General features: G+C 43.7%; 1 protein-coding gene across 1 annotated transcript; it reads right to left on the bottom strand.

Moving 5' to 3' along the window:
* Positions 1-300: 300 nt before the first annotated feature.
* On the bottom strand, positions 301-24,644 carry akt3b (v-akt murine thymoma viral oncogene homolog 3b). Its single transcript, XM_056371202.1, has 14 exons — positions 22,321-24,644; positions 16,094-16,632; positions 10,572-10,697; positions 10,348-10,459; positions 8,522-8,666; positions 7,605-7,736; positions 7,298-7,363; positions 6,971-7,039; positions 5,734-5,856; positions 5,504-5,632; positions 4,962-5,176; positions 2,988-3,075; positions 1,154-1,256; positions 301-441 (listed from the first exon to the last, which is right to left on the bottom strand). The coding sequence occupies exons 2-14, from the start codon at positions 16,137-16,139 to the stop codon at positions 356-358; spliced, it is 1,440 nt and encodes a 479-aa protein (XP_056227177.1). The 5' UTR covers positions 16,140-16,632; positions 22,321-24,644; the 3' UTR covers positions 301-355.
* Between the last annotated feature and the right edge of the window lie 3,335 nt (positions 24,645-27,979).

Here is a 27,979-nt window from a genome sequence, read left to right as displayed (position 1 = left end):
AGAAGAAAAGGGCAGAAACGACAAACAAACGAAAACAGATGAACGCAACCTGGGTCGACAACTGAATACTGACGGAGAGAAAAAAATAAATAACAAAAACATTGCCTTCTGCAGTAAATAGCGCTGAAAATGTAGGAGACTTATTTTTTTTTTTTTAGTGTGGGGAGACCGGCTGGAGTCTATCCCACTGTGCAAAAACCTCTTTTAAAGTCCCTAAAAAGACTTTTCCCCCGTCTGCGAGGAGGCAGAGAAGGAGAAAAAGAGGGGAGACTGGTATTCTTTTTCCTAAAATGGCTACGTGTTTTCCTCAAAATGGCCACGAATGGGGACGATACTGGCTGCCGGGCCGGAGCGCTCACTCCCGCCCGCTGGCTGAGTAGGAGAACTGTGGGAAATGAGGCCTTCGCTCGTTGTCCGCCGCGTCCATCCCGTCCTCATCGTCTGCGGAGACACAAACAGGAACGAACGTGAGGCTCAACACTCGGAGATTCGCACCACAGGGAACGACAGTAAAGGTTCATCAACATCTGGACTGAAGTTGCTGATTTGGCAAAATTCAACATCCTAAACTTTGAAGTAAATTTATTGAGTTTTGTTCTTTTTTGCTCAGAGCAACATCCGTCTACATCAGCATCAATACTAATGACGGTTAGAAATATATTGTGAAGAATAACTAACAAACAAATAATAATAATAATAAACTTTCTTACTTACAGTAAATATAAAACAGCTTTAAGATTCTCGTGGGACACTAAAACCTAGCTTGATTTTTAGCCATGTTAGCATCGTTAGCATCTTTATGGTAAAAACAAAACAAACCAAAATGCAAATATAGAATTACAGTAAGTGTGAAACAGTGTTCAGATTCTCATGGGAAACTAAAACCTAGCTTGAAGCTTGACTGTTAGCCCTGTTAGCATCGTGGCTGTTTCAGATGTTCATGGTCTCCAGAGGATGAACCCTCCTGACTTTAGGGAACATCTGACTTTTCATTTAGAGACACGTATTCATTCATTTATTCCCATCAGCCTCAGCTGTACTTTGTTGTTGGTGCTAATTAGCAAACTGATGCAAACTGTTAGCATTTAGCTCAAAGCACACACATCGCAGAATCAGAAACAGGTGGGAATCGCAGACGTTTAGACGTCCTTACATTTTTCCGGCGGAGTGATGGTGATGGTCTGTGCTGTGAACTCCTCGTCGAAGTAGCGTGTGTCCGTCTCCGAGGTGACCTGGGGCTGGAAGGGCGGGACCAGCTGGAACAGACAGGAAGCAGGTGAACAAGGTGAGTTTTTCTTCTACAGCAGGTGGCGTCACTGTGATTACCGAGTTGGTCTGATGAGGATTAATGATCAATATTTGTCCATTACACCGGCAGCAGCAGGAAGTGGAGAATTAACACCAGCTGCTACAACAACTCTACTGAATACAAATGATCATATGGAGGTTTTGTTCTCTTCTAAATATAAAGATTAGGGCGGAAGCTAATGATCATTTTCAGTATTGATTAATTTGCTGATTATTTTTTCCATTAAATCAAATAATCCTTCAGTCTATGGCCCGTCAAAAAATATGAAAAAATACCCATCAAGCAGCAAAGTTTCTTATCTGAGCAGCTGGAATCATTATTTTTGCTCAAAACGTTACAGAAACGATTTTTTTTTTCTGTCGATTGACTAATCGATTAATCATATCGGCTCTGGCTGTTTATGATAAAAAATGATGCCTCGTGTCACTTCCTGTTTGAGGGAGTCTGGAGGTTTGTTTACTCCTGCTATGACTCAGCGCAGCAGTAACTCTCCAGATGAAACCGTCACTCTGTTCCATGTTCAGTTGCTGCCTGGACACAGTCTGTGTTTTACCAGAGAGAAGAACTGGAACTACAGACTGTTTGATGGTGACGTTCGCACTTTATTTGTTTGTTTTGTTTATTTGTTTGTCAGTGGGATTAAGCAAAAAACAACTGAACCAACTGGCATCAAACTTGGTGGCGGGCTGGAGCGTGGGCTGGGAATAACCCGTTAAATTTTGGTGTCAATCTGGAGCTATTTGTAAGTTTTGCTATCGCTACATAGCTAACATTAGCATTAGCAGCTGTTTACTTACAACTCTAGAAGAAATGTTGCGAGTTCAGCGTCAAACTTTATTTTCTTTACTGACCAACAGGTGTCTCCACTGTGTTTTGCTTCTATTTCTATCGCTTCTTTTCTGCTACTGACGTTAGCATGCTAACCAGCTAGCTCCAGCCGAGTCAGCCCGTCTCATCCCTTTCCGATACCGAGTCACTGTGGCGTCCAGCCTGCTTTGAAGACGTAGCTGCTCAGAGGACGTATTATAACCTCTTGTCTTGTAATCACAACAATGGCTGACGCTCTTGGCAACACTGGTCAGTAAACAGCTGTTAATGCTAACGTTAGCTATGTAGCAAGAACAAAACTTACAAAATAGCTCCTTTAACATTGTGAGACGGGGCTTTTCTGACCTTTATGTTGCCTATCATGTCAACTATTTATGACTTCACTGTGTTTTATGACAATTATATATTTCCTCTTTCTTTTTCTGTGTTATTTACGACCAAGTCGGATATATTGGAGCTTTCAGCAAAAATGTTTTTCTGTTTCTCTAATAATTAAGACCTGGATGTGTGTGAGAACTGTATTAAAACGGCAGAATCTATTGTCTTAAAAATAAATAAATGAAATAAATAAAAGCCAAATCATATGCAACTCAATCAGGTGGAGTTTAAAAGTCAAATTAAACTAAAGGAAGAAAAAGCATTGACGTGGTGTTCGGACCGTTTCCTGCTGCTGAAACCAGATGAAGATGAGGTAATTTTTTCTTTTCTGTTCTATTTTGGAGTTTTTATCCCAGCCAGACTTCTTTTGAAAAATTAGGTAACCCTGATACCAGAATATCTCAGGTACGCTTTTTGAATAAATTACCACTTGAAGATAAGATGACGTCTAGCAGCTAAATCCTGCTCTCACCTTCTTGTCGTAGACGTCCTGCCAGTCGATTGTGCCAAAGAAACTGTGTCGCATGATCTCCTTAGCGTCATCCGGTCCGCCGCCCAGTCTGTCAACCAACACAGAAGAAGAAGGAGAAGATGTTGAAGTCAGACATCAAACGCCACTCTTATAAAGTCTCCATCAATGGAACCAGAATATCCACCTGCTACTGATCCCAAAATAACCGGCTGGGGTGAGCGAGTTCGCCTCTGAAGCGGCAGTAGCCTCTTTTCACCGTGTTCTTCGTTAGAGACAGAAAACGCCTCGGGGATTATCAGAGTGGGAAATTAACAGCAGCCACCAGCCAGTCTTGTCCAACAGCACTTTCACTGAATACCAATTATCATTAAGAGGTTTTTGTTCTCCTCTTATCGTGGCTTAACGACGGCTGTTTAAACGGTGAAACGCACCGGGGTGAATTCTGGGATGTACAGGACAAATCTTTTTTTTTATTTCCTGTCCTGTGAATAAGGATCCGAGCAGGTTCAACAGGCCACAAAGGATGATGGATTTCCTAAATGTGTTTCGTGAACATCTCTGTGTCGTATTCGGGGTCAGGAGCTCAGATTTTTTTTAATCTGAGCTCGTGGGATTATACATCCCATCAGCCCCGGCGACAACACGGGTTTCCCCAGGATAATGGCTGCTTGGCCTGCTGCCACCCAGACCCTGGTAAATGGTGACAAGTGCATTAATGGATGTTACTGTCCTTTCATGGAAATTAAATTCTAATAAGTTGAGTAAAGTTCAGGAATCAAAACATACTGATACGTTTCCCGTCCTCTCAGATATTTCTACCACGAAGTCTGAAGTCTGTTCTTTCATCATGATTTGGGGAAAAAAGAAAAGAGATGAACCCAGATGAAGAACGACATGGACTCGAAAGCATCACCCGGGCGCCGCCTCACCAGCGCTAACTGTGACTGTGACGTGGAGTTCTGCAGCTCAGTCCAAACAAAATCATGAACCTGTCCTCACTTCTTCTTTACAATGGCGTGCCGTGTCAGCAGACAGCAGGCCTTTGGGAGAAAACCCCTCATGTGATCCTTGCGTCCAGCTCGTCAGGGCTCACGACCTCCTCCTGTCGGTTGATCGAGGCGCCGCACTGTAGCTGTTGGACTGCTCACCACCCGCTCACATGGCGAGCGGGCGGCAGGTGCGATGTTCAACCTTCATCAGCTGATAATCAGGTTGCAGAGATGCTGCAGCAAACTTTAATTTCATCCTCTCACAACTTTAAAGTGTCAGCAGGGACGGTGAGGTGTATTTTCTTTTTGGTTTTAACCACAACAAGACGTGAAATGTGTTGATCAGCCTGTGAGTTCACAGCGCTGCTGGTGCTCCTGCTATTTCCTTTACTTGCTGCACAGAGCTGTCGATTCAGATCAGCTCACGCTCATGTGAAGTGTGTGTGTGTGTGTGTGTGTGTGTGTGTGTGTGTGTGTGTGTGTGTCTGTGTCTGTGTGTGTGGATGCACAAACTGGCATCAACCAGCACAGTGGAGCTCGGGTCGTTGTTCTCTCAGGAAGTTTGTCTCTTTTGTTTTAAACCAAAAACAAAATAAAAAACAGTGCTTGCTTAATTTTACTTTTATTTTGAAATATTTACTTAAAAATAGAAATCTGCAAACACCAGAATTGGACAGTTTCTTGTTGTTTTTTAATTTGGAAAACTCGCTCTGTTCCTGTTTTTCCGTCTTTGGTTTAAAGCAAAAGAATGAACAGCTTGAATGTTGTTAATCAGCTCGTCACATGCGGGTGAGAAGAAGCGCGTCAGGGAGGAGGCCGTCGCCACGGGACAACACCTGCTCGCAGCAAATTTTAAAGAAAAATGGAAAGAAAAACAAGGTGTTGGTGGCGAGGACACTGTCCACGTCTCTGTGATCACGTCTCTCTCCTCTCTGTTTGCCCGGCGACAGTGTTCTCCTCCCCGCACGCCGCTCATGTGTCGTACCGTTTGTTGGGGTCCTTGATGAGGAGTCCCGACAGCAGCGACTTGGCGTCGGCCGACAGGGTTCGCGGGAACTTGATCTCCTCCATGAGGATGAGCTCAAACAGCTTCTCGTGGTCCTGGTTGTAGAACGGCAGGCGGCCGCACATCATCTCGTACGTCACCACGCCCAAACCCCACCAGTCCACCGCCCGCCCGTAGTCGTTGTCCTCCAACACCTGAGAACACACAACACAGACGCGACATGAATCTCTGCCGTGCTTCCTCTGAGCGACCTGTGAAAACGATGAAGCTCTTTCTGACTTATTTGACATATTTGATTTCCTCTTTCACCTCTGTACGTTAAAATAAACTCCACTTAGGAGGAAGTGAGATTAGTTATTGACATTTTACTTGTAAAGATTTAGAAACGTCCACTTCGGCCTCGGCGGCTGCAGAACAGACGTCTCTGTTTGTAAATTGTAAACGCAGCGAGTTTGAATCAAGTCCCGAAACAAAAAACATCATTTGAGTTCTTCGTGTTTGTGTCTGGTGTGACCTCTGACCTCAGGAGCCAGGTACTCTGGTGTTCCACAGAACGTCTTCATCGTGGCAGTGTCGGTGATGCCTTCTTTGCAGAGGCCGAAGTCGGTGATCTTGATGTGGCCGTCTTTGTCCAACATGAGGTTCTCCAGCTGACGAGAGAATAAAACAACGTGAACGTGTGTTTTCTTATAAACCCGGGCAGGTGTCTGATGTCTGACTGTCCCCAGGTGTGACAGCAGGTGAGGTTTACCTTCAGGTCACGGTAGACGATCTTGGCAGAATGTAGGTAGTCGAGAGCAGAGACGATCTCTGCACCGTAGAAACGGGTGCGGTCCTCTGAAAAAACTCTTTCTCTTGACAAGTGGAAAAACAGCTGAAAAACAAAAAACACAGGTTCATTCACCTTCATCACGTCTGGTTCGTTCATCCAGTCACGAGTCACTGCTGTTTATTCTCAGCAGAGATCAGTTATAGTCGAATGTGATCAATACTGTGGACGTTCAGGTGTTCAGGGGAATATTTGGTACGAACATGCAGTCAACAGTGTCGCTGGGTCGAACCAGAGAGTCGTAATGTTTTTCTCTACAGACACAAATAATAAAGACAAGACGCCTCACACTGTCTCTGCTCATCAGACAGACATTGTTTTGTCTCAGGTCAACAAACCAACCAGTTCACTCTCGTCTGATAAATAACCAGCAATCAGACTGAAACAACACGTATCACTGCGATCATAAATATCCTTCAAGCTCAGGTGGCGAGGTCCACGTCACCACGGACAAACTGATCGCAACAGCAAAGAGGAGAAGAGTTTCTACGTGACGTTTGGTCTTGAAGATGATCAACACCGACAATAAATTGATCCCAAACTTGATTAAATTAAATGATGCAGAAATCTAATTCCTACAAATGTCACTGAGCAACCAGCTGACGGACTCGCAGACGTTCACGATGGTCTGCAGAAAGAAAACATAATGCGGAAACACAAACGAGGATATTTGTTTGTTTGTTTCTCCATATACTTGAGAGAGACTTCTAATTAAAGCTCTGCTCCATCAGTGGTCCAGTCCTGACCAAACGACTGCTGGTCATGTGACTAATAAACTGATATCATAAATACAAGGTTGTTTCTTCACAACAGAAGTTATAAAAAGACTCACGAGGAAATCTGTGTGTGAAGAGACACTGGACTTCAGCTCGGGCTGCTTCATTCGTGCTTCGTGATCATTGGCTCGGTGGCAATCAGCTGACTAATAACATCCAATCATGTCCGTGCGGGTGGTCATTAAAACCTATTCTCACTGTTGCTGCGTTGATGCTAACGCTAAAGCTGCTGCGGCTCCCTCCAGCTCATGAGCCGAGCCGTTGATTTAACCGCACAGAGAGCGGTGACTGCTTCCTGCTAACGCTCCGAGTCGCACAACAGTCGTCAATAATCCTTGAAAATAACATCTATCAGCATTAAAAACAACTCAGCGACCTCTCACCTCTCCTCCGTTGACGTACTCCATTACAAAGCACAGCCGGTCCTTAGTCTGGAACGAGTACTTCAGAGACTGAAACACAATATATAAAGTGGTTGTTTTAACTCGGCAGCGCTCAGACGTTTGTTTCATTATTTTTTTTGAAGAACAGAAGCATGTGTGGTCTGAATCCTTCCAGCTGTTATCTCTGATATCAAAAGAGTCTTTGAGCCGAAGCTTCTCATTTCTAAACTGGGTGGACATTCATCCTGACACAGAACTCACACAGCAGCAGCAGCAGCAGCAGCACAGGTGTGTCTGTGTGCAATGTTTCCACACAGTGATACTCACAGTTAGGAATGGATGCCGAGTGTTTTTTAATACCCTACTTTCTGTGAGTGTGTGAGCAACTTCATCCTGCGAGGAAGGAGAGAAGAGGAGGAGATGAGTTAGGAAACAAAAGGAGAGTGCGGACATGATGTTTATGCAGCGATAATCATTTACAATATTTCATTACATGCCAAATATAAGACAGTGAAGTGAAATCTTTTCAATCCAGTGACAAAAAAACTGGCATCTGAATAAAATTAGGATTAAAAATGTTAAATTTACAAATCTTTACAAACAACAAACAAAAGCTGGCAAACGTCGGAAGGACCTTGGCTATAATGACTTCCTTCTTCAAGATCTTCATGGCGTAGTAGGTGCCGCTCGCCTTCTCCCTCACCAGAATGACTTTCCCAAAAGTGCCTTTGCCCAGAAGCTTCAGATAGTCAAAGTCATTCATTGTCTGGACAAAGAAACAGAGGCAGGGAGTGAAGAAACTGGGTCTGCCACATTCAGTACACTCTCACACACACACACACACACACACACACACACACACACACACACACACACACATGCACGCACACACGCACACACGCACACACACACACACACACACACACACATCACACTCCTGTTCAAAGTTAGACAGCACTCACTTTACAAGCTAAGCAGAAGATAAACTGGATCCGGATGATTTTGTTTCTATAAGTTGAGTGAATTTAAATCTCCTCCAGTGTAAAGGTCTGTGTCCATGTGTAGTGTGATTATAGATCAGCTCTAGCTTCTATATTAATACTGTGAAAGTATCAAAGCCTCAGTCCACAGAGAAATGCACACAGCCTGTATTCAGAAACTGAGCCTTAAAACCAGCCGTCAGGACTTCTGGAACTTTGTGATGTCACAACAAAGCAGTCACCAAGCCCCGCCCACCTGGACCCACCATCCAAACCTTGCAGGATTTGGTTTCTCTGAGTGTTTTTACCTGAAATCTGCTTTATATTTATTGGATCACTCAGAAAACAGTCAGCCAATCAGAAGAGAGGCTCAGAGCCTCCTCTCTTCTGATTGGCTCACCGACCTGTTGTTACTACAGCTCCAGAGAGAAGCCTGAGAGAGGAGATGTAAAACTACACTGAGATGGTTTATATTTCTTCTGATGGATCAACACTTCAAAATAAAACACAGAAGAAGAAGAAAACATGGAGCTTTAAGTGACACAAAGACGAGTAACGTGCCGCCGGTCACCTTTCGTTTGTAGTGGCTGATGGAGGTGTCCATCTCCTCCTCGTTGACGTTCTCGATCTGGGAGGTGGGGCTGCACAGGATGCCCTCCTCCTCCTGCTTGGCCAGAGACTCGGCGACCATCTGGATGGCCTCCGCCCACTCGTCCCTGCAGGACACAGCAGCAGGTTCAAATACCAGCGGGAGACGTTCGTGTCTTTTCTTTAACGTGTTTCTTGCACATGTGACTTCGGCTTCAGACCAACTACGAATCATCAGAGTTCAGCTAAAAAGAGAAACTGCTAATTAAAACTGTAGTCTTCATTGTTCTGCAGTGACACGTGAGTCCTGACCAAACGACCTCTGGAGGATGTTATTAGCCTTTTTCTGTCAATAACAAACATCAGGTAACAAGTCATGATGTATACGTTATATTGTCTTTTGGTACGAAACCCTTCAAAACTTGGCGTCCAGCCTCAGCCCCACACCCCTGCTTCCTGTCTTTCTTCTCACTGTGTTGACTGACTCCTGTTGTGTCCACTGAGGAGAGTTTAACACGGTCTGCTTCAGGACGGAGAGCTGCAGATTTATTCGTTTATATTTATTTATTTTGCCTCTTATCCACAGACATTCATTCTTTTCAGTTCTGAATTTAAGTTCATCTGTTAATTCAGTTTCGGCTCTGGTTTTCTTTTCTTTAGTTTCTTTCTTTCTTCTTTAAAAAGCGCTGACCTGAAAACTAAATAATTAAACTTAAGAATAACGGGAATGATCGACGGCTGGTCGTTTTCCCTTCATCATTAGCTTAGAAAATAACAGCACTCAGTATTTCTCTGGATATTTTTAGATCTGTTTTTCAAGCCTGATTTCTCCCGCTGCTAAATTAAGCCTGTCCCAGGGTTTCTGCTGCTTCACCAAGTTCAATTTCAGACTTTTTAATCCCACACAGAAGACAAGTTCACACCTGACTCAGTCATTCCAAATGTTAAAGTATGATGGAAAACCAGGAGGGACAATATTGGCTAGAATGAATTATTATTACATCTCATTATTGTCTGGACTCCCCTGGAGTATGAAACAAACAAGACCAGGTCCGAACCTCGAACAGGACCGGACCGCGTGAGGACGTAGTTCAAACTGAACAGCTCCCTACATGTTGCCAGGTGACTTTCTACGATAATTAGCATATTCATGACATCATCACATCATATTTGCATCCTGCCCAGTCTCAGCTGATTTCAGCTCTTTATCTCTTCTCTCCTCCTCCTCCTCCTCCTCTTCCTCCTCCTCCTCCTCCTCCTCCTCTTCCTCACATACACTGTTTTAATACAGTAACTCACAGTAGAGCCGTTCTCATTTACGTGTGTTTCTGTTTCTGACTTGTGCACTGACTGCATTCAGATGTGGAAGTTTGAGACTTGGAGTTTTTAATTAGTTTAATTACTGTGTTTGCGAGTGCGTTTCTTTGGCTATGGTGTCACACACAGTCAATGAACTCTGCTGTGTTTTTTGTACGTTGGCAACAGAACAAGTGGCTCATTAAGACGACATGTTAACCAGCAGGACGATACCGGCGACTCTCTTCTACAGGAAGTAGCAACGGTTTGTCCAAAAAGATACCAGATGTGTTGCTAAGTGTTTTGTTTTCAAAATAAAAAAGAAGGTAATTAAAGGTCTGAAAAGTCGGTTAAGCGATCAACAAAGGCCCCTGATGATATAATAAAAACTTTTTGTGCTAATTCAGGTGCTGCAGGTCTGATGGTTGTTCTTTGAGGCTTTTCGACGCCGTTCTGTCCAATCACATCAACAACAAACTGAAAGCGCTGAGGAAGAGGAGGACGAAGGCTCACCTCTCGTCGGGCGTGTCGACATGAAAAGTCCTCTCGATGACGGTGGTCCACTGCAGGCAGCGGATGATGAAGGTGTTCGGCTTGGGCCGCTCCGTCTTCATCAGCTGACATTCTGCGGGTCACAGAGAGAGAGAGAGAGAGAGAGAGAGACTACGGCGTCACACAGGCGTTTGTTTTCAGCGTGTGAAGTATACGAGGACGAGGACGTGGCGTTGGCGTCTTACTTGCTACAGAGAAGTTGTTGAGCGGGTAGGCCAGGTCAGAGTCCTGCGGTTTGTCCTTGTAGCCGATGAAGGAGCCGTCTGTCTTCAGCAGGAAGTAGCGCGGTCGCCAGTTCTTGATGTACTCACCTGTGGGGAGGAGACAGGTTACATCCTGCTGCACTCACCTGTGTTTAAAGCTGTGTGTGGAGGAATGTGTGTTGTGTTGCTTCAGCCTGATGTTCAGACTCCACTGTCAGTTTCAGTTCATTATTCAGTCTGACACATGATTCAGTGTTAATGTTCCCGCTGACGTCATGCTGAGCTAACGAGCCGTGGCTGCGGTGTTTGTGGCTGTTCTTCTGACACAGTGCGATGACGCCACGGCTCTTAATTCGGCCTACAAAGCTCTGATTGGCTTTGCTGTCGTCAATGAACACAACACCTACTGAAAACAACCCAGATCTGGGCAGCGGCTCAGAGGCCTTTACCCAGGCTCTGCTGGCACACACGTTTTACAATCGCTGCATCACATGTTGACACACTCCAACAAGAACAACACGAGCTCCTCTTCCTTTCCTTCATCCGGTTTGGACAAAGCTGCATCACTAAGAATGCATTTTAATCAATATGAAACAACAGTAACACAGTAGCAGGGCAGTGTCGTGTCAACCATTTGCAGGTTTTAAGTCTTTTATTTTGGTAAATTTATGCCTCTGTGAAAAGTTAAAGTGTCAAGAATTAAACAAGCTCTTAAATATAATGTGCTGCAGTTGTTTCTTTTAAAGCAAACATATCACAACTACAGTGGTGAGCATGGGTTTCATGGTTTTCATGGGTTTCATGGTTTTCATGGTTTTCATGTCTTAATTTCACATCTATTGAAATTCAGTTGCAAACAGCTTCAAGATATGAAAAACAAAATTCATATTGCAATTATTTTGGCAGATTTTGCGAATTCAGTTGGACTTTTGCATTTAATTCTCTCTGAAAAAAAATAACTTTTTAAACTATGTTGTAATTTTTGTGAAGTCTTGTTCCTCTACGTCTGGACAAGATGATTTGTATCTCGGCTGGTGTCTCGTCAGGAGAGAAAACATCAACAAAACCACACCTGCTGTAATGGACCACACTGGTTCATTTTCTGCTTCATATTGTGGAATAAAATAAGTTCAGAGCAGGTTTTACACTTTATAAACAAGACTTCAAATAATCCTCTTTGCTTTACATTTTATTTTCTTCTATCACCAGCTGTTTTGTTCCTTTAATTTGAAATTCATCCAAACATCTGTTTCACCTCCAGCTGCTGGTGACTGCTCTACGAAACACGGTGCGGCCATGACGTGTTGGTTCCCCCCCGACGTTCTTACTCATCAACTGACACCAAATTCTGGATACATGTCAGAGTCACATTAGCGTTAGCATCAGAGCTAACAAAAGAGCAAGTTTCCCCGGAATCAAAGTGCGTCTACATCAGTGACCAACGGCTTCAGCATCTCTCTGTCACGGATCCGATGACTCACACAGCTTCAACACAACAGAGTGAGGAAGGTGACGAAGACTTCATCAACACAGAGACAGAAACCAGACAGACGTCAGCGACTGTTTCTGACTTCTAACTGCTCCACTTATAATCCACAGTTTGACTGGTCAGACAAGAAGAAGGACGTTCATACAGTCACTGAATCACCTGAGCTGCAGATTCAATTGTTTTCTGTTGTTTTACAATGACGCCGCGACGGTCGTGTTCAATAAAACACAAATAAAGTTTATTCAAGAAGAGCAGCAAATCTTTCCTTTTGAAAACGTTGACATTCGTTCAGATTAATCACTTCAACCAATTACCAAAACAGTAATGAGCCGCCAGGATACATTAAGGTGAGGAACGTGAAATAGTACCAGCAAAGATGGTGATTGATCAATCATCAAGACTGTTGATTTATTGTCTGGAGATCAGCTTATTGATTAATTGACTGGAGGCCTGAGGATGTTTGATGAAAACATTCGTACTCTCCAGAGGTTGACCGTTAGCGCTACATGGACGCTAGCCGCACATCAGGACGCACACGCATGAACAACACAATACACATTTCTGACATCGGCAGAGCTGATCAACAGTGTGTCAGGAAACATCACCACCATCATCATCATCACCATCACCACCATCATCATCATCATTAGACTTAAGAAGTGAGGAAGACTGCGAGCTAGCATACATGGATCTAAACAACGCACGATTGTTTCTGTAAACGTTTCATGAGGAACTGAATCTGTGTGTGTTCTGGTGAGAAACACTGAAACCTAAACGTTTTCTTGGGTTTCAGCTCGACGGGACACAGCGGCGCGACCCGCAGCTCAGGTGGTGGAAGAGGTCGGCCATTAAACAGGAGGTCGGTGATGCGAGATCAACCTCCTCCCCAGAAACAATGTGTGAAAAGAAGTGGTCCCACCCCCACACTTGATCTCCCATCAAATCAACAACCTCTGACTGTTTTTGCTTTGTTTTGGTTTAAATTGATCCCTCACTGTTTCCTGTTTCCTACATCAATGGGAAATACATCACATGAAAGAAAGAAATATTCAAATTCAGTTCAGTTTCTCTGGTGACCCCCCCCCCACCGCTCCCCTCAGGATGAACTTTTCTTTGATGGTTCACATTAGTTTGTGAATATGATCATTTAAAAACCATTTCTAGGAACTGAAACAGGTTGAATATCTTAGTTTCTACCAACATAAACTCTAAAGTCAGGAACAATAATGCTGCTCCACATTTTCATTTCTCTAATTTCTCAAAAACTCAGTTTCAACATCCCGCTTTCCAAACCGTCCTGAGTTGTGTGTGAACTCTGAGTTTTGCTGTTAAACAGCGCAGAGAGCTGCTCGGGGCACTTTCTGTGAGACGGCTGTTAGGGCTGAATTATAAGAGCACACAGAGGTGCAATAAACAATTCAGGGACTTGTGGGGGCCGAAGAGGAAGGAACCAGAGTGTTAGGTCATCCTCTGTATGCTCATAGTGCCACAGAGAAACTTCCCCCTGTCTGCCAGCCAACAGGCCTGAGCTCAGACCAGACAAACACACCTCCAGCACACACACACACACACACACACACACACACACACACACACACACACACACACACAAAACCAGTGTGGGAAATAACACGGCAGCCAAGTGCAGCTCAGACTGGGCTGCAGCCCTGCACAGCCCGCCTGCTCTGCTCGCCGTCCGGCAGGTAAACAACCATTGTTTGGAGGAGCTGTTCTTCAAACTCGGCTCAGGCCGGGTCCACGCCAGGCCGAGCAAAAACACATCGTTTCTGACCGAGCCCCCCCCCCCCTCTTGTTTTTCTAACGACGACACAAGCTGAAACTGAAAACTGGTGTTAGTCCCCGAGCAGCCTTCAGAGTGAATCCGTCTGGCTCGGCGACGTGGCGCTCAGACGCTGTCGAGGTTACGAAGACGACTCCTCACTTCGACTGTCAACACAACCCACCACACAGTAGCTGAATCAGCGTTTCACATTCTTTCATTCTAAAGCTTTTTGATCAACATCTCTGTGCAGCAGTCGTGTTACTGTTTTTCTGACGACGAGACAGTTGATTAATACAATGATACACAGTGAAAGATCAATAAGAGACAGTTTAACCAGCTGAGACGTTCAGGTGCAGCAGGGTCACCTGCTGTGTCTGTCCCCGCTCTGACCGCCCCGTACAGAAGTGTAATATATCACATATATGTCCCTTTAACAAGAGTGATGTCATACATGTCACCTGCGAGGGGATGTATCATTATCACATATGAAGATATAAGTTTAATAATAAGTGAAATACCCACAGTAAAATTTGTATATGAACAAATATTTAAATATCTATATGATGAATTTTTATATAGTATAACATGTTGCAACCATAAATGTTACTGAGACATATTTAATTTATATTTGCAAGATAAAACAACACATTAAAAAATGGTATGTTATTCCATATGTTCATTTATGTTTTTCTTATTAATTAAAAGTTTTAGCTTCAAGAGTGAATAGATTTTTTTTATGACTTGCAGCAAACGGAGTCGAAGCAGAGACTCGCTGCTCAGGACGTTTGGACCCATGTGGTTTGTGTCCTAAACATTCTGCTTTCACGTCGCCCTGATAGATTTTAAATGTGTCGCTCATGGACATTATCGTCCCGCGACGCAGCGCAAACAGAGAACACGCTCACCGGTGCAGAGGAGAACAAAACCATCTTCTTATTATTATTAGGTTTAACTGTTTGATTTCAGTTGCTCGTAAAGTCAGACACACAAATTAAACGTGGATGAAAAATTTATATTTCCAGACCTGAATTTCCTCTCTGTCTCTGCTGATTCTATCAAAATAAAGGCACAAAACCATCTTGTTCAACACCCTCAAACTGAGCAGTTCAGTTTAACTGCATGTAAACTGACGACTTAAAAATACCACACAGCTTTGTCTTTTCAAATTTCACCGAATGGAAATAAGATATATAACAACAGAGACACAACCAGCCTGATACAATTATTCATTTTCACATGAATGAATAAAACATATTAGGTGATAACAGTCGGTCCTGTATCATGATGGTCGCAGGTTCAACACCTTCAGCAGCTGAGGTGGTTCATCTGACTTCAGAGCACACACCTCCACCTGAACTCTGCACGAAGGAGTCAACACACCATTCAGATTAAAACCCGAAATCTGACCATCAGAGAACGTCTGAGAACAGGCGTCATCTGTGGCCGAGAACCTCTCGTTTTCCATCATAAAGACAAATCTAAAGCTACACAAACACACACACACACACACACACACACACACACACACACACACACACACACACACACACACACACCAGAGCGCGTCAAACATGTTTCAGTGATGTTTGCATTAAATCAGCTTCCTCAGTGTAAAAATAAATAAATAAATAAACTACAGAGGAGGAGAAGTGACTTTGAAGAAATGGTCGGGGTCAGATCATGTCGGCCATTTTTACACCTTCATCTGACGGAGGAGTCAGGAACAGCACCTTGACACGTGTCAGTGCAGCTACTCAAGAAAATCAAATCAGTCATTAACTCAACTAATACTTGACGTTTACGTCGAGCTTTGCTGCAAAACTTCAGAATCAACCAAAAAAAAAATTGGCCGTCATTTAATTAACATCAAGAAATCTCACGAAAAGACAAAAAATAAAAGTCTGTCTCTCCAAACCACATTAGTTCCTACTGAAGACATAAATATTTAATGACAGCTCACAAATATAAAGTTTCATTTTCAATAAAGGCTCAGTTAATTTCCTGAAGCAGCTGCTCGCTGCAGCTTTCAGCAAATGTTACTGAAACAGGAGGAAATAGGGAACTATTTTCAGCAGCGGATGAATCCACATTTGGGGCTTCACTGAGTATTTACAGCAGCGGGACGGTGTGTGTGTGTGTGTGTGTGTGTGTGTGTGACTGAGTCTGAATAAACTAGAGTGTGTGTGTTCATGGTGATGATTGATTGAGTCAAATATAATAAACCATCCTCACCTCTTTTCTGGACCCAGCCTTCCTTGACGACGTTCTGGTCGCTCATGGTGGCTTCTCCTCGTCACCAGTCCTCCCAGTTCTCCCAGTGTGGTGACCGTGAAGGGGACAGCTGTTGTTGGGAGGGGCAGCGGGACGGAGGGCTCGGGTGAAGCTCAGTCAGCTGTCCGTCTGACCGCTTGACCTCCGACCTATCCTGCGCCCGCTCTCACCTGACCTCAGATCCGTCCGTGTGCTCCCTGCTGGGTTGTATGAATCTACAGTGTCTCTCTCTCTCGCTCTCTCTCTCTTTGCCTCGATCACTTTCTCTTTCCTCCTCTCACCCGCCGACCCGACCTCACTTCCTCTGGCTGTCTTCTGTCTTTCTCACCTCTTTTTAGTGTTTTACTCCCTTCTTTCTCTTTCTCTCCCTCCTTCCTTCCTTCCTTCCTTCCTTCCTTCTCACTCTCTTGCCTCACAGTTTTCCTCGCTCCCTCGTTGTCTCAGACTTCTTCTTCTTCTTCTTCTTCTGCTGTGTTCAGGCGCTGCGGTGGTGACTCAGCCTGGAAGGAAACGGAGGCAGAGAAAGGAGAGAAGGGAGAAAAAAGAAAAACACGGATCAGGTCAGTGGATAGTTTCCCTCGCACAGCAAACACAGCAGGCCACCACTCATTGTTCAGAGCCTTAACACACTTCCTCCCTCCTTACCTCCTTCTATCCTTCCCTTACCTCCTTCTCTCCTTCCTTTCCTTCTCAACCAGCGTCTTCTCTTCCTCTCTATCAGTCTTTCCCCAACTACTTTCCCTCCTTCCTTCTTTACTTTCCTCCCTCACTTGGCCTTATTCTCCTTCCATTACCTCCATCTTTCCTCCCCCGTTTTCCTCGTCTCCTCCTCTCCTTCCTCTCTTCACTAAACCCTTTCCTTCCTTTCCTTTCCCAAACTACTTTTCTCCACAAGGGTTTCACCTCCTCTTCTCCCTCCTTCCTCTCTTCTTCACCTCATCATTCATCTCCTCATCTCCTTCTTTTGTTCCCTTCCTCCATCTCACCTCCTCCCTTTCCTTCTTTCCCCATTAGTCCATCACTACTTAATGACTTCTCCCCAAACTTTTTGCCTCCTCTCCTTCCTCCCTTCCTTCTTTCTCGTCCTCCTTGACCAGGTCTTTTTCTCCTCCCCTTGTTTCCTCCTTCCTCGCAGAAGTCTGGTACCTTCCTCTCTTTCTCACCTACTCTCCTTCCCTTACCTCCTTCTCTCCTTCCTTGTTTCCTCGCACATTCACCATCTCCTCCTATCTTTCCTTTCTTCACTAAATCCTTTTTCTTTCCCTAACTACTTCTCTCCACAAGGATTTCACCTCCTCTCCTCCCTCCTTCCCATACCTTCATCCCTCCTTCTCCAATTCCCCCATCTGTTCTCACATCATTCATCTCCTTGTCTCCTTCTTTTGTTCCCTTCCTCCATCTCACCTCCTCCCTTTCCTTCTTTCCTCCAATAGTCCATCACTACTTAATGACTTCTCCCTAAACTCTTCGCCTCCTCTCCTTCCTTCTCATCTCCCTTGACTAGGTCTCTTTCTCCTTCCTTGTTTCCTCCCTCCTCACAAAAGTCTGGTACCTTCTTCCTTCCTTCCTTCACAAGTACCTACTCTCCTTCCCTACCTCCTTTGCCTCCTCTCCCTCCTCCTTCCTTCCACCGTCATAACCTCTTCATCATTCTTCCTTCCTTTGTTATCACCCTTCCTCATTATCTTTCCTTTTCTCTTTCCCTTGCTTCCTCCTTCCTTACAAAACTCTGGTACCTTCCTGCCTCTTCCTTTCCTATCTCCTCTTCTCCTCCTTTCCTACCTTCATTCTCACTTTTCTTGACTGGCTCCTTCATCCTCACATAATTCTTGTACCTCCCTCTTTCTCCTCCTTCCTTCCTCTTTCCCCTCCCTCCTTCAACAGCCACTACTCTCCATCCTTTTCCCTCCTTCTCTCCTTCCCCACTTCCCTTGCCTCCTCCCTTTCCTTCCCTGTCCCTCCTCCATGACTCCTCCCTTCACTTCTCCTCCTCCGACTTTGTTTTAATCGATTAACCGTTTCAGTTATTTTCCGAGGAGCTACATGGAGCCGGGAACCTGTTTCTTTACATTTCCAACATGGAGGCTGCGACAGAAGCCGTACTCGCTACGACAGCTGCAAAGTGTAATCAATAAATCGATTAGTAGATCGACAGAAAATAAATCAGCAACTGTTTTGATAATCTTGTGTTAATTTTTCTCTGGTTCCCGCCTCTCAGATGTGTCTACTTCCTGGTTTCTTTATTCAACAGACTGGGTTTCGGACTGTTTCTGACCATTAACAGACAAACAACAAGTTGATAAATCTAGAAAATAATCGACAGATTAATCAATAATTAAAGATTTGTAGATTTATCTTCATCTTTAGAAGCGACAATCATTTGTGAAATACGATGTTGCCAACATCTGCGATCTACGACTCAGAAATGCAAATGTTTTGGTGAAACAGGCGCCTGATCAATAATCTGAGTTAGACACGGCTCCCATTAAAAAATACACGGGGGGGGGGGGGGGGGGGGGGTTGTTTCCCTACACCTGACTCCCCTTTACCCTCTTCTGCTTCCTCCCTCATCTCTTGTCCCCACTTCCCTTGTTTCCTGGTCCCCTGTCATCACTCCTCCTGCTTCCCTCTTTTATTCCTTTCGCTCTAAAACTTCCTGTTTGACACGACCTGATCAAGGCGGGAATGTTGCACCTTTATTCCTCCTCACTGTTCTGTATAAAAGGTACGCACATAGAATCGGGGGAGGAGGGGGGGGGGCATTGTTGTTCCGGTATTAATCCAGCAGCGGAGGTAGACACAGAGACGGATCGATGTCTGTGTAAAAGGGAGGGCACGGCGGGATGCTGTCTAGAACCACACACGGGGGACGGCGTTACACCGGCTTGTTGGGTTCAGTGTAAACAAGTAGAGATGGATGGACGAGCTGTCGACTGACCACCCAGCACAGACAGACAGGTGAACAGCAGACAGACAGGTGAACAGCAGACAGACAGCGACAACGTGTGAACTCTGAACGCACCTCTGTTTGTCTCTCCTAAAACCACACCAAGGTCCCAGCTCAGTTATGACAGATCAATCAGTGACTCCTGAATCTGACTCCAGGTCTGCACCTATTGGTTCCTCAGATTCTCAGAGACTAATGTGACGTATGAAATCAATCTGTGTTTTAACGGAGGCCCAGGACACCGTCTCCAAAATCAACCCTTAGATGATTGTTTTCAAATTCATCCTTAAAAAGCTGAAGACTGAACAACGTGTTGTTGATTTCCTGTTTACAGTGTTAGAGCCTTCGCACACACACGCACACGCACACACACACACGCACACACAACGCAACAGAGGTGAATCTCACTTTAAGATGCTCGAGAAAACCGAAGCAACCAGCTACGAAATGTTTCGCTGCCTCACGGTGATCAACAAAAACAATGACTCAACAACTCAACCCATAACGCACTGCAAAAACTCTTTTAATACACTCAACATTCACATTTAAGTTTTCCTATATATATATATATTTACTGAAGAATTTTGTAATTTCTTATACAAATAGTGATCTGTGCGCCACTGTTCGCTTCCTGCTGCCAAACCCAAAAGTCTTATATTGTACAGAGGGAGACGTTTATGTTTCCGTCACTACAGAAAAAAACCATAATAAACTTTACTTATAGAGCACATTTCTAAAACAGGGTTTACAGAGAATACAAACAGAGAGGAAATTATTTCCCATAAGCAGATGAAAACAGTGAGGACAGTGAAGGCCTGAGCGGTAAAATGTGTTTTTATAGAAGAGACAGACTCATCAGACCTGAAGTCTTTGTGGAGGCTGATCCACAGTCTAGTCTCCTTGGTTTTCACTCCAGAAGACTTTAGAGCTGCACTTGTGGACCTCAAGGGTTAAAAGGTCTGAGCTGTAGCTAGCGTCTTATCCTGGCTTTAAAAGTGACAAGTCAAATTTTAAAACGAATCTTAAAACTGACCTGCAACCAGTGCAAAGATACTACGCCGGGTGTGAGGTGCCGTTGTGTTTCTTCTTTTGCTACAGACTGAAAAAAGTGACTTTCATTAAAAAGACAGGAATTTATACGACCAGAGAAACTAAGGTTGATAAAATAAAACATGAGATAGTTGGAGTGTGAACCAGGTTTAAGGGTTAGAAACATCCGCACCAATGAAAAGGATCTAAACTTGAACTGTTTTGTCTCTGCAGATCTAGTCTTTTCTCGACACCTCTACACGGTCTTTAAAACTTCCCATTATCACGCATTAATAAAGATATTTTCAATATTCATAGGTATTTATATATGGCAAATATATGCTAAATGTCATCACAACAGTTGTATCGTGCCTTACATGAGACTAAACTCTTCATATGCGTCAGTAATCGTGTCAGGTTTTACAAACAGCCAGTCACTTGGACAACAGATCCGTGAAGCGTCACGTTAAGATCATTATCATCCCGACGTGATTCCGATAACAGACGAAGAACAATATAATACTGCTGCCCAGCCGAGATATAAAACAAACAAAAAAAAAATGCAGTGACAACACTTATTATATTTTTCTGACGCGCTTCTGTCCCTTTTGTAAATCACTCTGCATCTGTGTCTGAAGGGAGCTGCACAAATATCTGGTCTTTATAAGACTTTCCAGGTAAATGTTTCCCTGCTCAGTCTTACCAGTAACACGGTGAGTCATACACCATTGTCTTATAACAAATCACACATCACAGAACTGCCTAGATCACGTGATAGCATGTGTACCCCCCCTCCTATTAGTATTTTATAAGTAATTAAACAATAAAACATGATATATTTTTTAAAGAAAAGTCTCATTGAGGCTGTTTTTTTTTCCTAGTAGCATGTTAGCATCTCCTCATGGCTGATCTTTCCTTTATATTTTAATGCATTATGGGTAAAAATGAATAATAATTTGTCAGTTTATCAGTCTGAGCTCTAAGAGAGAGAATATAAGATGCTGCACAGGACTGAATGTGGCTCACAGCTCTCACAGTCACCATCAATGGAAAGAGCCGAGGCTGGAAAACAAGTGTGAGCCCTCCAATGACAACAAAAACAATGGCTGACAGGAGCAGCCGCTGTGTGTTTCAGAAGCCGGGTTCAGAGCTGCGGCCCTCGGTACCACAAACACCACCCCTCCCCTCCCTTGACTGTCTGTCTGTCTACCCGCCCTCCCCCCTCGCCTCCCCCACGTCTCTGATTTATTGGCCATGATTGGGTCCTGCACCGCACACAAACAAACAAATACTGAAACAACAGCTTTTGTTTCAAGGGCGTGTGGTGTCATTATCTGTTACATAACAACATCCGCTCGGCGCGCTCCATTATGTTTTAATGGCGAATAAAATGTCTGGCAGTGACTCTTGTACCGATTAGTCACCGTAAGTGGCGATGGAAGAGCCGGTGTGAGGCGGCGGGGTCAGGGGGAGACGGTTGTGTAAGCCAGGCCGGCCTGTGATGGCTCGGCTGGAGGAGCCAGGGATGCTAGCGGGGAAGAGGGTGGGGGGTGAGGAGGGGTGTGTGTATGTGTGTGTGTGTGTGCGTGTGTGTTGGGGAGGGGAGGGGGTGATGCTACAGCTAATGTTAGCCGGCTGGGAGGCTGGTTAGCATAGCAGGCTGGCGGTGGGGCCGTTTGACGGGAGGTTATTTTCATCTCGTTTTATTTATTCAACTCGGACAGAGACGCGACGCTGTGTTTTTGAAGGGATTGAAGAGGAGGAGGGGGGGGGGGGATGGAGGGAGGGAGATGGGGAGGAGGAGGAGGAGGGGTGGTGGTGGTGGTGGGAAAACGGGGAAGGTTGGGGTGTCGTTCATCACGGAGATGGGCCGAGGCCAGACGGACGGTACCGTTACCGTTACCAGCCCTCCCCTCCCTTCTGCAGCAGCAGCAGCAGCAGCATCCCGGCGCCGCATCCCTCCCAGACAGGCGGATGACGAAGCAGCAGCAGCCCGCTAACGGCAGCTAGCTAGCGTGCTAACCTCCGCTCCCACCCGGAGACGAACCCGCTCACCGTGCCCCCCTCCTCCTCTTCCTCCTCCCCCCCCCCTTAAAAAAAAAAACGACGACCCCAATCCCGCTACGTCCCTCCCTCCTCCTCTCCCTCTTCCCACAAACAATCCCCACGTCCACCCGAACACCGATAAACCACATTATTAAAATTATTTCACCTGGCAGTCGAAGAATGACAGGGATGCCCCCTCCTCCTCCTCCCCCTCCTCTTCTATGGGCACTGGAGCATCCGACGGAGTAACGTCCCTCAGCGGCGAAAACAGGAGGAGGACAGCGATGGATCCATAGCCGCCGAAGACCGTGGAAGCCGAAAAGAGGAGGGTTTTTTTTTTTGTGTCTCAGACAGACGAGAGACTGCGGCGGCAGACAGACACACACACGGACAGACAGACGGACCCGCTCGGCTCCTGCTCCCTCCGCAGCTCCGCAAGGAAACCTCGCTCGGCTCCGAGTCGGCGCGTCACGTTCAGCCGGATCCGACTGGGAGGACTCCTTGCCTCGTTCAGGGGCTGTCGGAAATCTGCGCGTTCACGCAACCGGTGACCCAAACCAGCCGGGAAATGGGAACACATTCAGGGGTCACTTTGTCCACGTCTCTGAATTAACTAAGCCATTCAACGAAGGCACTGAAATCTGAGTGCACCCCCACACAACCCTCCAGCCTTAAATAATTTAAACCAGACATTTTTTTAAATTCTGAGATTAACAGGATAGTATCATCATTGTGACATACACTCAGTTGTCAGTTTATTAGGAACACCCAACCCTAAAGTCACCAGATTAATCTGAGGAGTCATGAAATGATTAATGTGAGCGGAAAGGGAAAAAAAGTTCACAAATTTGTATTGAAACAGTTATTTGAATGAAAATCTGAAGTTTGAAGAGGAAATCAGTCTGTGGTGAAAATACCTTTAGTCTTTAAGCGTACATTATACTTTATACAATGATTATGTATGAAGTTTTAATCTGAAAAGTAACTAGTAACTATATCTGCCAGATAAATGTAGTGGAGTGAAAAGTACAATATTTAGAAGTAAATAAATAAATAGAAATACTCAAGTAAAGTACTTGCAGCCAGACAGTGTTTAGATTTTTTGCTTGAAAATTAATCCAAATGATCAAAAATTAAAATAATTACAGATTAGTTTTCTGTTTGATCATCTAATCACTTAATCGACTAATGTCTTGAGGGACGTGTCAAGATTTACTGTGTGTCTGGGTCTGTACGTCCCTCTGAATTCGGAAGTAGGAGTTTACGGGGAGCACCTGAATGCAGCATCTCTCTCCTCATGGCATCCAGGGCTTTTGTTGTCTCTCTCTCTCTCTCTCTCTCTCTCCCCCTCCCTCTCCCCCTCTCTCTCTCTCTCTCTCTCTCTGTGCTGGATTTATGTGTCCAGATTCAGTTCAGTTATAATTCACTTCCCTCTGATCCCCAGCAGATATCTGCTCTTCCTTTTATCGGCCTGTCTCAGTCTTCCACCAAAACACTGAGGATATTTCACACACTGACAATTATTTTTTTTCAGACTTTACTCTGTTATTAATTTATTTAGGCTTACCAAACTGTATAGACCCCCTAACCCCCCCACCCCCACCCTTCCTGTGAATGGATGCTTTGTTTGAGGATCCTGGTCCCAGTCTGGATGCAGGCCTACATAGACGGGACTGCTGCTGCTGCTGCTGCTGCTGCTGCTGCTGCTGCTGCTGCTGCTGCTTTGCATTAATCAATTACAATCTGTGAAATAACAATTCAGTCCCACGTAAGAGGTCTGCCAGGGTCAGCTATGAGTTGAGACTATTTGTGTGGGTGTCGGTTTCCTGTCAACAAAGGACAAAAATGACAAAATATAACAAAAACAAAGCAAGAGGCAAAATAAATAAAGCATTAATAATGAGAAACAAAATTGTATTAATCGATTTATTAACTGTTTGTTGACAGAAAATATCAATTTCAGTTTTGTTTATTCGTTACATTCTTCACACGTTGAACAGTTTGACATCTTTAATTTAAATACTGTGTTTTTTGTCTGTTGGAGAGACAAAGTTTAATACGACACCTTAATCATTTTTGACATTTTATTTATTGGTTATAATGAAAATTGATGCTAGTTGTGGTTAGTTGCATTAAAAAACATACTAACAACTTTTATTATTCTTGTAGCTTTTTCAGTAGTGATACTAAAAACGTGGAGTTTGTCTTGATGTTGTCGTTACAGATGAAAGGTCACGAGGTTCATCCTCTGAGGAGCATGAATGTGCTCAGGACGTTCCTTTCTAATCCGCACATTAAATTCTGATATTTTATTTGAGTGTTTTCTTTGAGTATTGTTTTACCAGCTGCTCATTTACAGCATTTAAATGGTTGTGTGTTTTATTGTATTGTTTTTTACCTGTTTCTTATCTGAACCTCAGACTGCAATTCAAGTTTCCCTCTTGGGATTTTATTATTATTATTATTAATCTGAATAAATTGTGTTTTGATTATGATTAAGTTTGATTTTTTGTTTTTGTTTTTCTGTAACAAATGATCTGAATGTCTTGTTGTCTACACCGTACCTGAGCTTGGTCGTGTCAATAAAGCTATTTGGATTGAACAGAGAGAGAGAGAGAGAGAGAGAGAGAGAGAGAGAGAGAGAGAGAGAGAGAGAGAGAGAGAGAGAGATTCCAGTTACCAGTGTCAGTTTGCTCTGTTGTCACGGTGTCCAGTGTTGGGTTTCTGGGCTCTGGACCAGCAGAGACAAATATCTGCAGGAGAGAGGAGACGAGAAGAAGAGAGTGACACAGCAGATTACTGCAGGTGAATAAAAAGAATCCAGTAAACTCCACATAAAGAAAAAACAAAGAAAAGAAGAACTGCAGTGATCAGGTGTCAGCCTCAGACTGACTCCAGGTGACTCACCTGCAGGTAAGTCTACAGGTAACTCTGCAGGATGCATGAAAAATGTTTAAGAGATGGTGAATTTATTATTTCTATAAGTAAAACTGTTAATAAAAAGTGGTTTTATGTCGGTTTTACAGTAACTACATTAAAGAATAAATGTTGTGTGTCATGGTTTTAAATCAGTGTTTCCTCCACTGTTTAATTACAACAGTCAGTTCGGACCTGATTAAACTTTTGACCATTTTTAAACTTCCTCTTTAGCAGCAGAGCTAATCTTGCTGTAGCTGCAGCTCTGAGAGGAGACAGGCTGTTTGTGATGACTCTGCTGGATCCTGACTCTCACTTTGAAACTTGTTTTGACTTGGGGTTTTTACGAATTATTACATTTTAATTAAATATTTTCTGTACATCTAGAAATCTCACCAGCAGCCTCTAGAGGCCACGATGCTCATTACACAACAAAATACCAAAGAGTGGGGACAACACAGCACAATATCTGCATATGTTGAGGTTCTGCCTCTCATATAAACAAGAGTCTCTGCAGATGTGTCAACATCTGTGTTCATCCACAGGACGCCCTCAGACTTGAGCTGCTGTGGCCTCAGTCTGGAGCCTGAGTCTCGATCCTCTCTGGATCTGGTCTTGGTGATGTTGGACCCGATCGGTCAGTGATGGCGGGATCTGGTGTCGCTCTGAGGCTGCATGAGTTCAGAGAGTCTCGGGACTCCAGAGACGCTGATGCACCGACCACATTAACACCAAAGTGAGTGAGTGAATTAAACCTGGAGGCAGAGGGTGGAAGAAGCACTAAGAGCTTTTACTCAAGTACAAGTAGCAGCTGCACAATGTACAAATACTCTGTTACAAGTGTATTGATACATTCATGTGTTCATCACTTTATTGCTGCAGCTAAAGGTGTAAAATTCTTCATACATACACCATAATATATTTGTTGATTATACTTTGTTTTATGAATTTGAAACTGCAAAGTGGTTAGAGAGTAAATCCCACTGATTTGGGGAATATCCACACTGATGAAGAGCTTTTATTTTGAATGTTTTATTCCTCATCTCTCCAGGAAGTCGCGTCTGGGCAGAGACGTACATGGGTTATACCCGGGACAGCTGGGTAGAGTCCATACTGTCCACTCAAAGGACTGTGGGTAAGAGAACAAGCGGGTGTTTTCACCTGAAACAACATGAATGAAGATACATGTGATAATATAGAAGTACAAGCATGAATGGATTACTGCACTTGGCAATGGGTACAGCCTCAGAGGTCAGAGGTTACCAATACAAATCAACGCAAAATGAGTGAAGATCGGTACAAAACATCCACGAAGAGAAACTTAACGAGTGTGACACAAAGTGCAAAATCAGCACACAGACAACAAACAAGTAAATATAGAAACAAACCACCACAGAGACACAACTGCAGAGATTCAGTCTGAGGGTGTGTGTGTGGTCTCATAACTCAACAAGTTTAAATGTCAGAATCACAACAGCATCTACTTCTGATTCTAACAAAACCTGTGTGTGAAAAACACAGAGCTTATTCTGTTTAACAGACTCTTCTAAAAGCACGAGAACAAGATTTAAAGACTCACTGACAGTCCTCAGAGGCCGATGCTGTTCAGGGACCTTCAGTATAAATCTGCTCTGAAACTTTCAAAGACAATCCAGTCGTTGCATTTTCGTTTTGTATAGGAACATTTGAACACACCAGGCTGTTAAACTGTACGGGGAATTAATATAATTTATTTAAATATAATTATTTGTTAGGAGTTCAGGTTTTCCTGAGGGTGGAGCGAGAGGAAAGGTTGAAAGTTCCCCAAATCATCACAATTCATCCTCCAGGTATCATGACCACCTGGGGAATTTGACAGCGATCTGACCAGGAGTTGTACAACGTCATCTATTGGCCAAATGAAGGAGAATCCTGAAAATAAAATATTACCATCTGATTTTTTGTCAACCTGTTGCAGCTATAATCTTCAAAGTGGAAGATCTCAGTCCCTCCATGAGTCTCCGAACCATCAGCATGAAAACTACCCGCGGAGTTTTGACATCCAGACCCTGAGAGCGCTGACTGTCCTCAGCCCTGCTGCCCCCGGACAGCGCCCCCCTCAGACGGCCTACCAGGAGGACTTTGGTCTTCAGTCCCCTCTCCTTCCTCAGTGATGCTTGGATGGAAATGAATCCTTCACACACCACCATGTTTTCACACCTCCAGTTCATCTGCTCCGCTCCGATTCAGTCGATGACTTTGTAAACTTGTGGGTTCAGTTTGATTTCGAACAGAGAAAAATTCAAGTGAATCAAAATGCATCATTACAATCCAGGTGAGAACGTTCCCTCCTGTGATTGGTCAGATTGTCTGGCGGGCAAGAGTTACCCTGTGGTACAGGGATATTTTTAATATGAAAGGTTACAGGCTGTCTTAAGGGGAAATGATGAGCTGTTTTTGAATGAATCTTTTTGAACCTTTCCTTGATTATCTACCAGCAGACTTAAAAAACTTCCCTTTAGGGTCTAAATTCACGTGTGTGGAGCGGACCGGAGACAATGTTTTGTTTAACCTCATTTGATGTAAATTTCATGTAATTCTTTTTCCTTTCTCTTTAATTAATTATTTTTGCTTTATTACTGCTATTCAATCTCAAGTATTGTTAATATTTTATTTTTTAATTTTTTTAATTAATTATTCATTTTATTTATTTTTTATTTTATTTTATTTTATTTTATTTTATTTTATTTTATTTTATTTTATTTTATTTTATTTTAATTTATTTTATTTTATTTTATTTTATTTTTTTATTTTTTTTTTTTTTTCTGCCTCTCTTGATTATCTGGGGTGGGGGTATTGTATGTTGTTCTGTTTGTTTGAACTCAATAAAAAATATCTATAAAAAAATAAAATAAAATAAAAAATAATAA

The sequence above is a fragment of the Seriola aureovittata genome, chromosome 3, assembly GCF_021018895.1.
Source record: "Seriola aureovittata isolate HTS-2021-v1 ecotype China chromosome 3, ASM2101889v1, whole genome shotgun sequence".
NCBI classification, from domain to species: Eukaryota; Metazoa; Chordata; class Actinopteri; order Carangiformes; family Carangidae; genus Seriola; species Seriola aureovittata.
Note: the sequence above shows the minus strand (reverse complement) of the source record. Positions and strands in the feature narration are given on the sequence as shown.

Coding starts and splice junctions, on each gene's coding strand:
- akt3b (XM_056371202.1), bottom strand. CDS start 16,139: ATGAGCGACCAGAACGTCGTCAAGGAAGGCTGGGTCCAGAAAAGAG. Junction 5,177..5,503: donor CAGAGTACCTGGCTCCTGAG/GTCAGAGGTCAC, acceptor GTGTGTTCTCAG/GTGTTGGAGGACAACGACTA. Junction 3,076..4,961: donor ATCAAGGACCCCAACAAACG/GTACGACACATG, acceptor GTTGGTTGACAG/ACTGGGCGGCGGACCGGATG.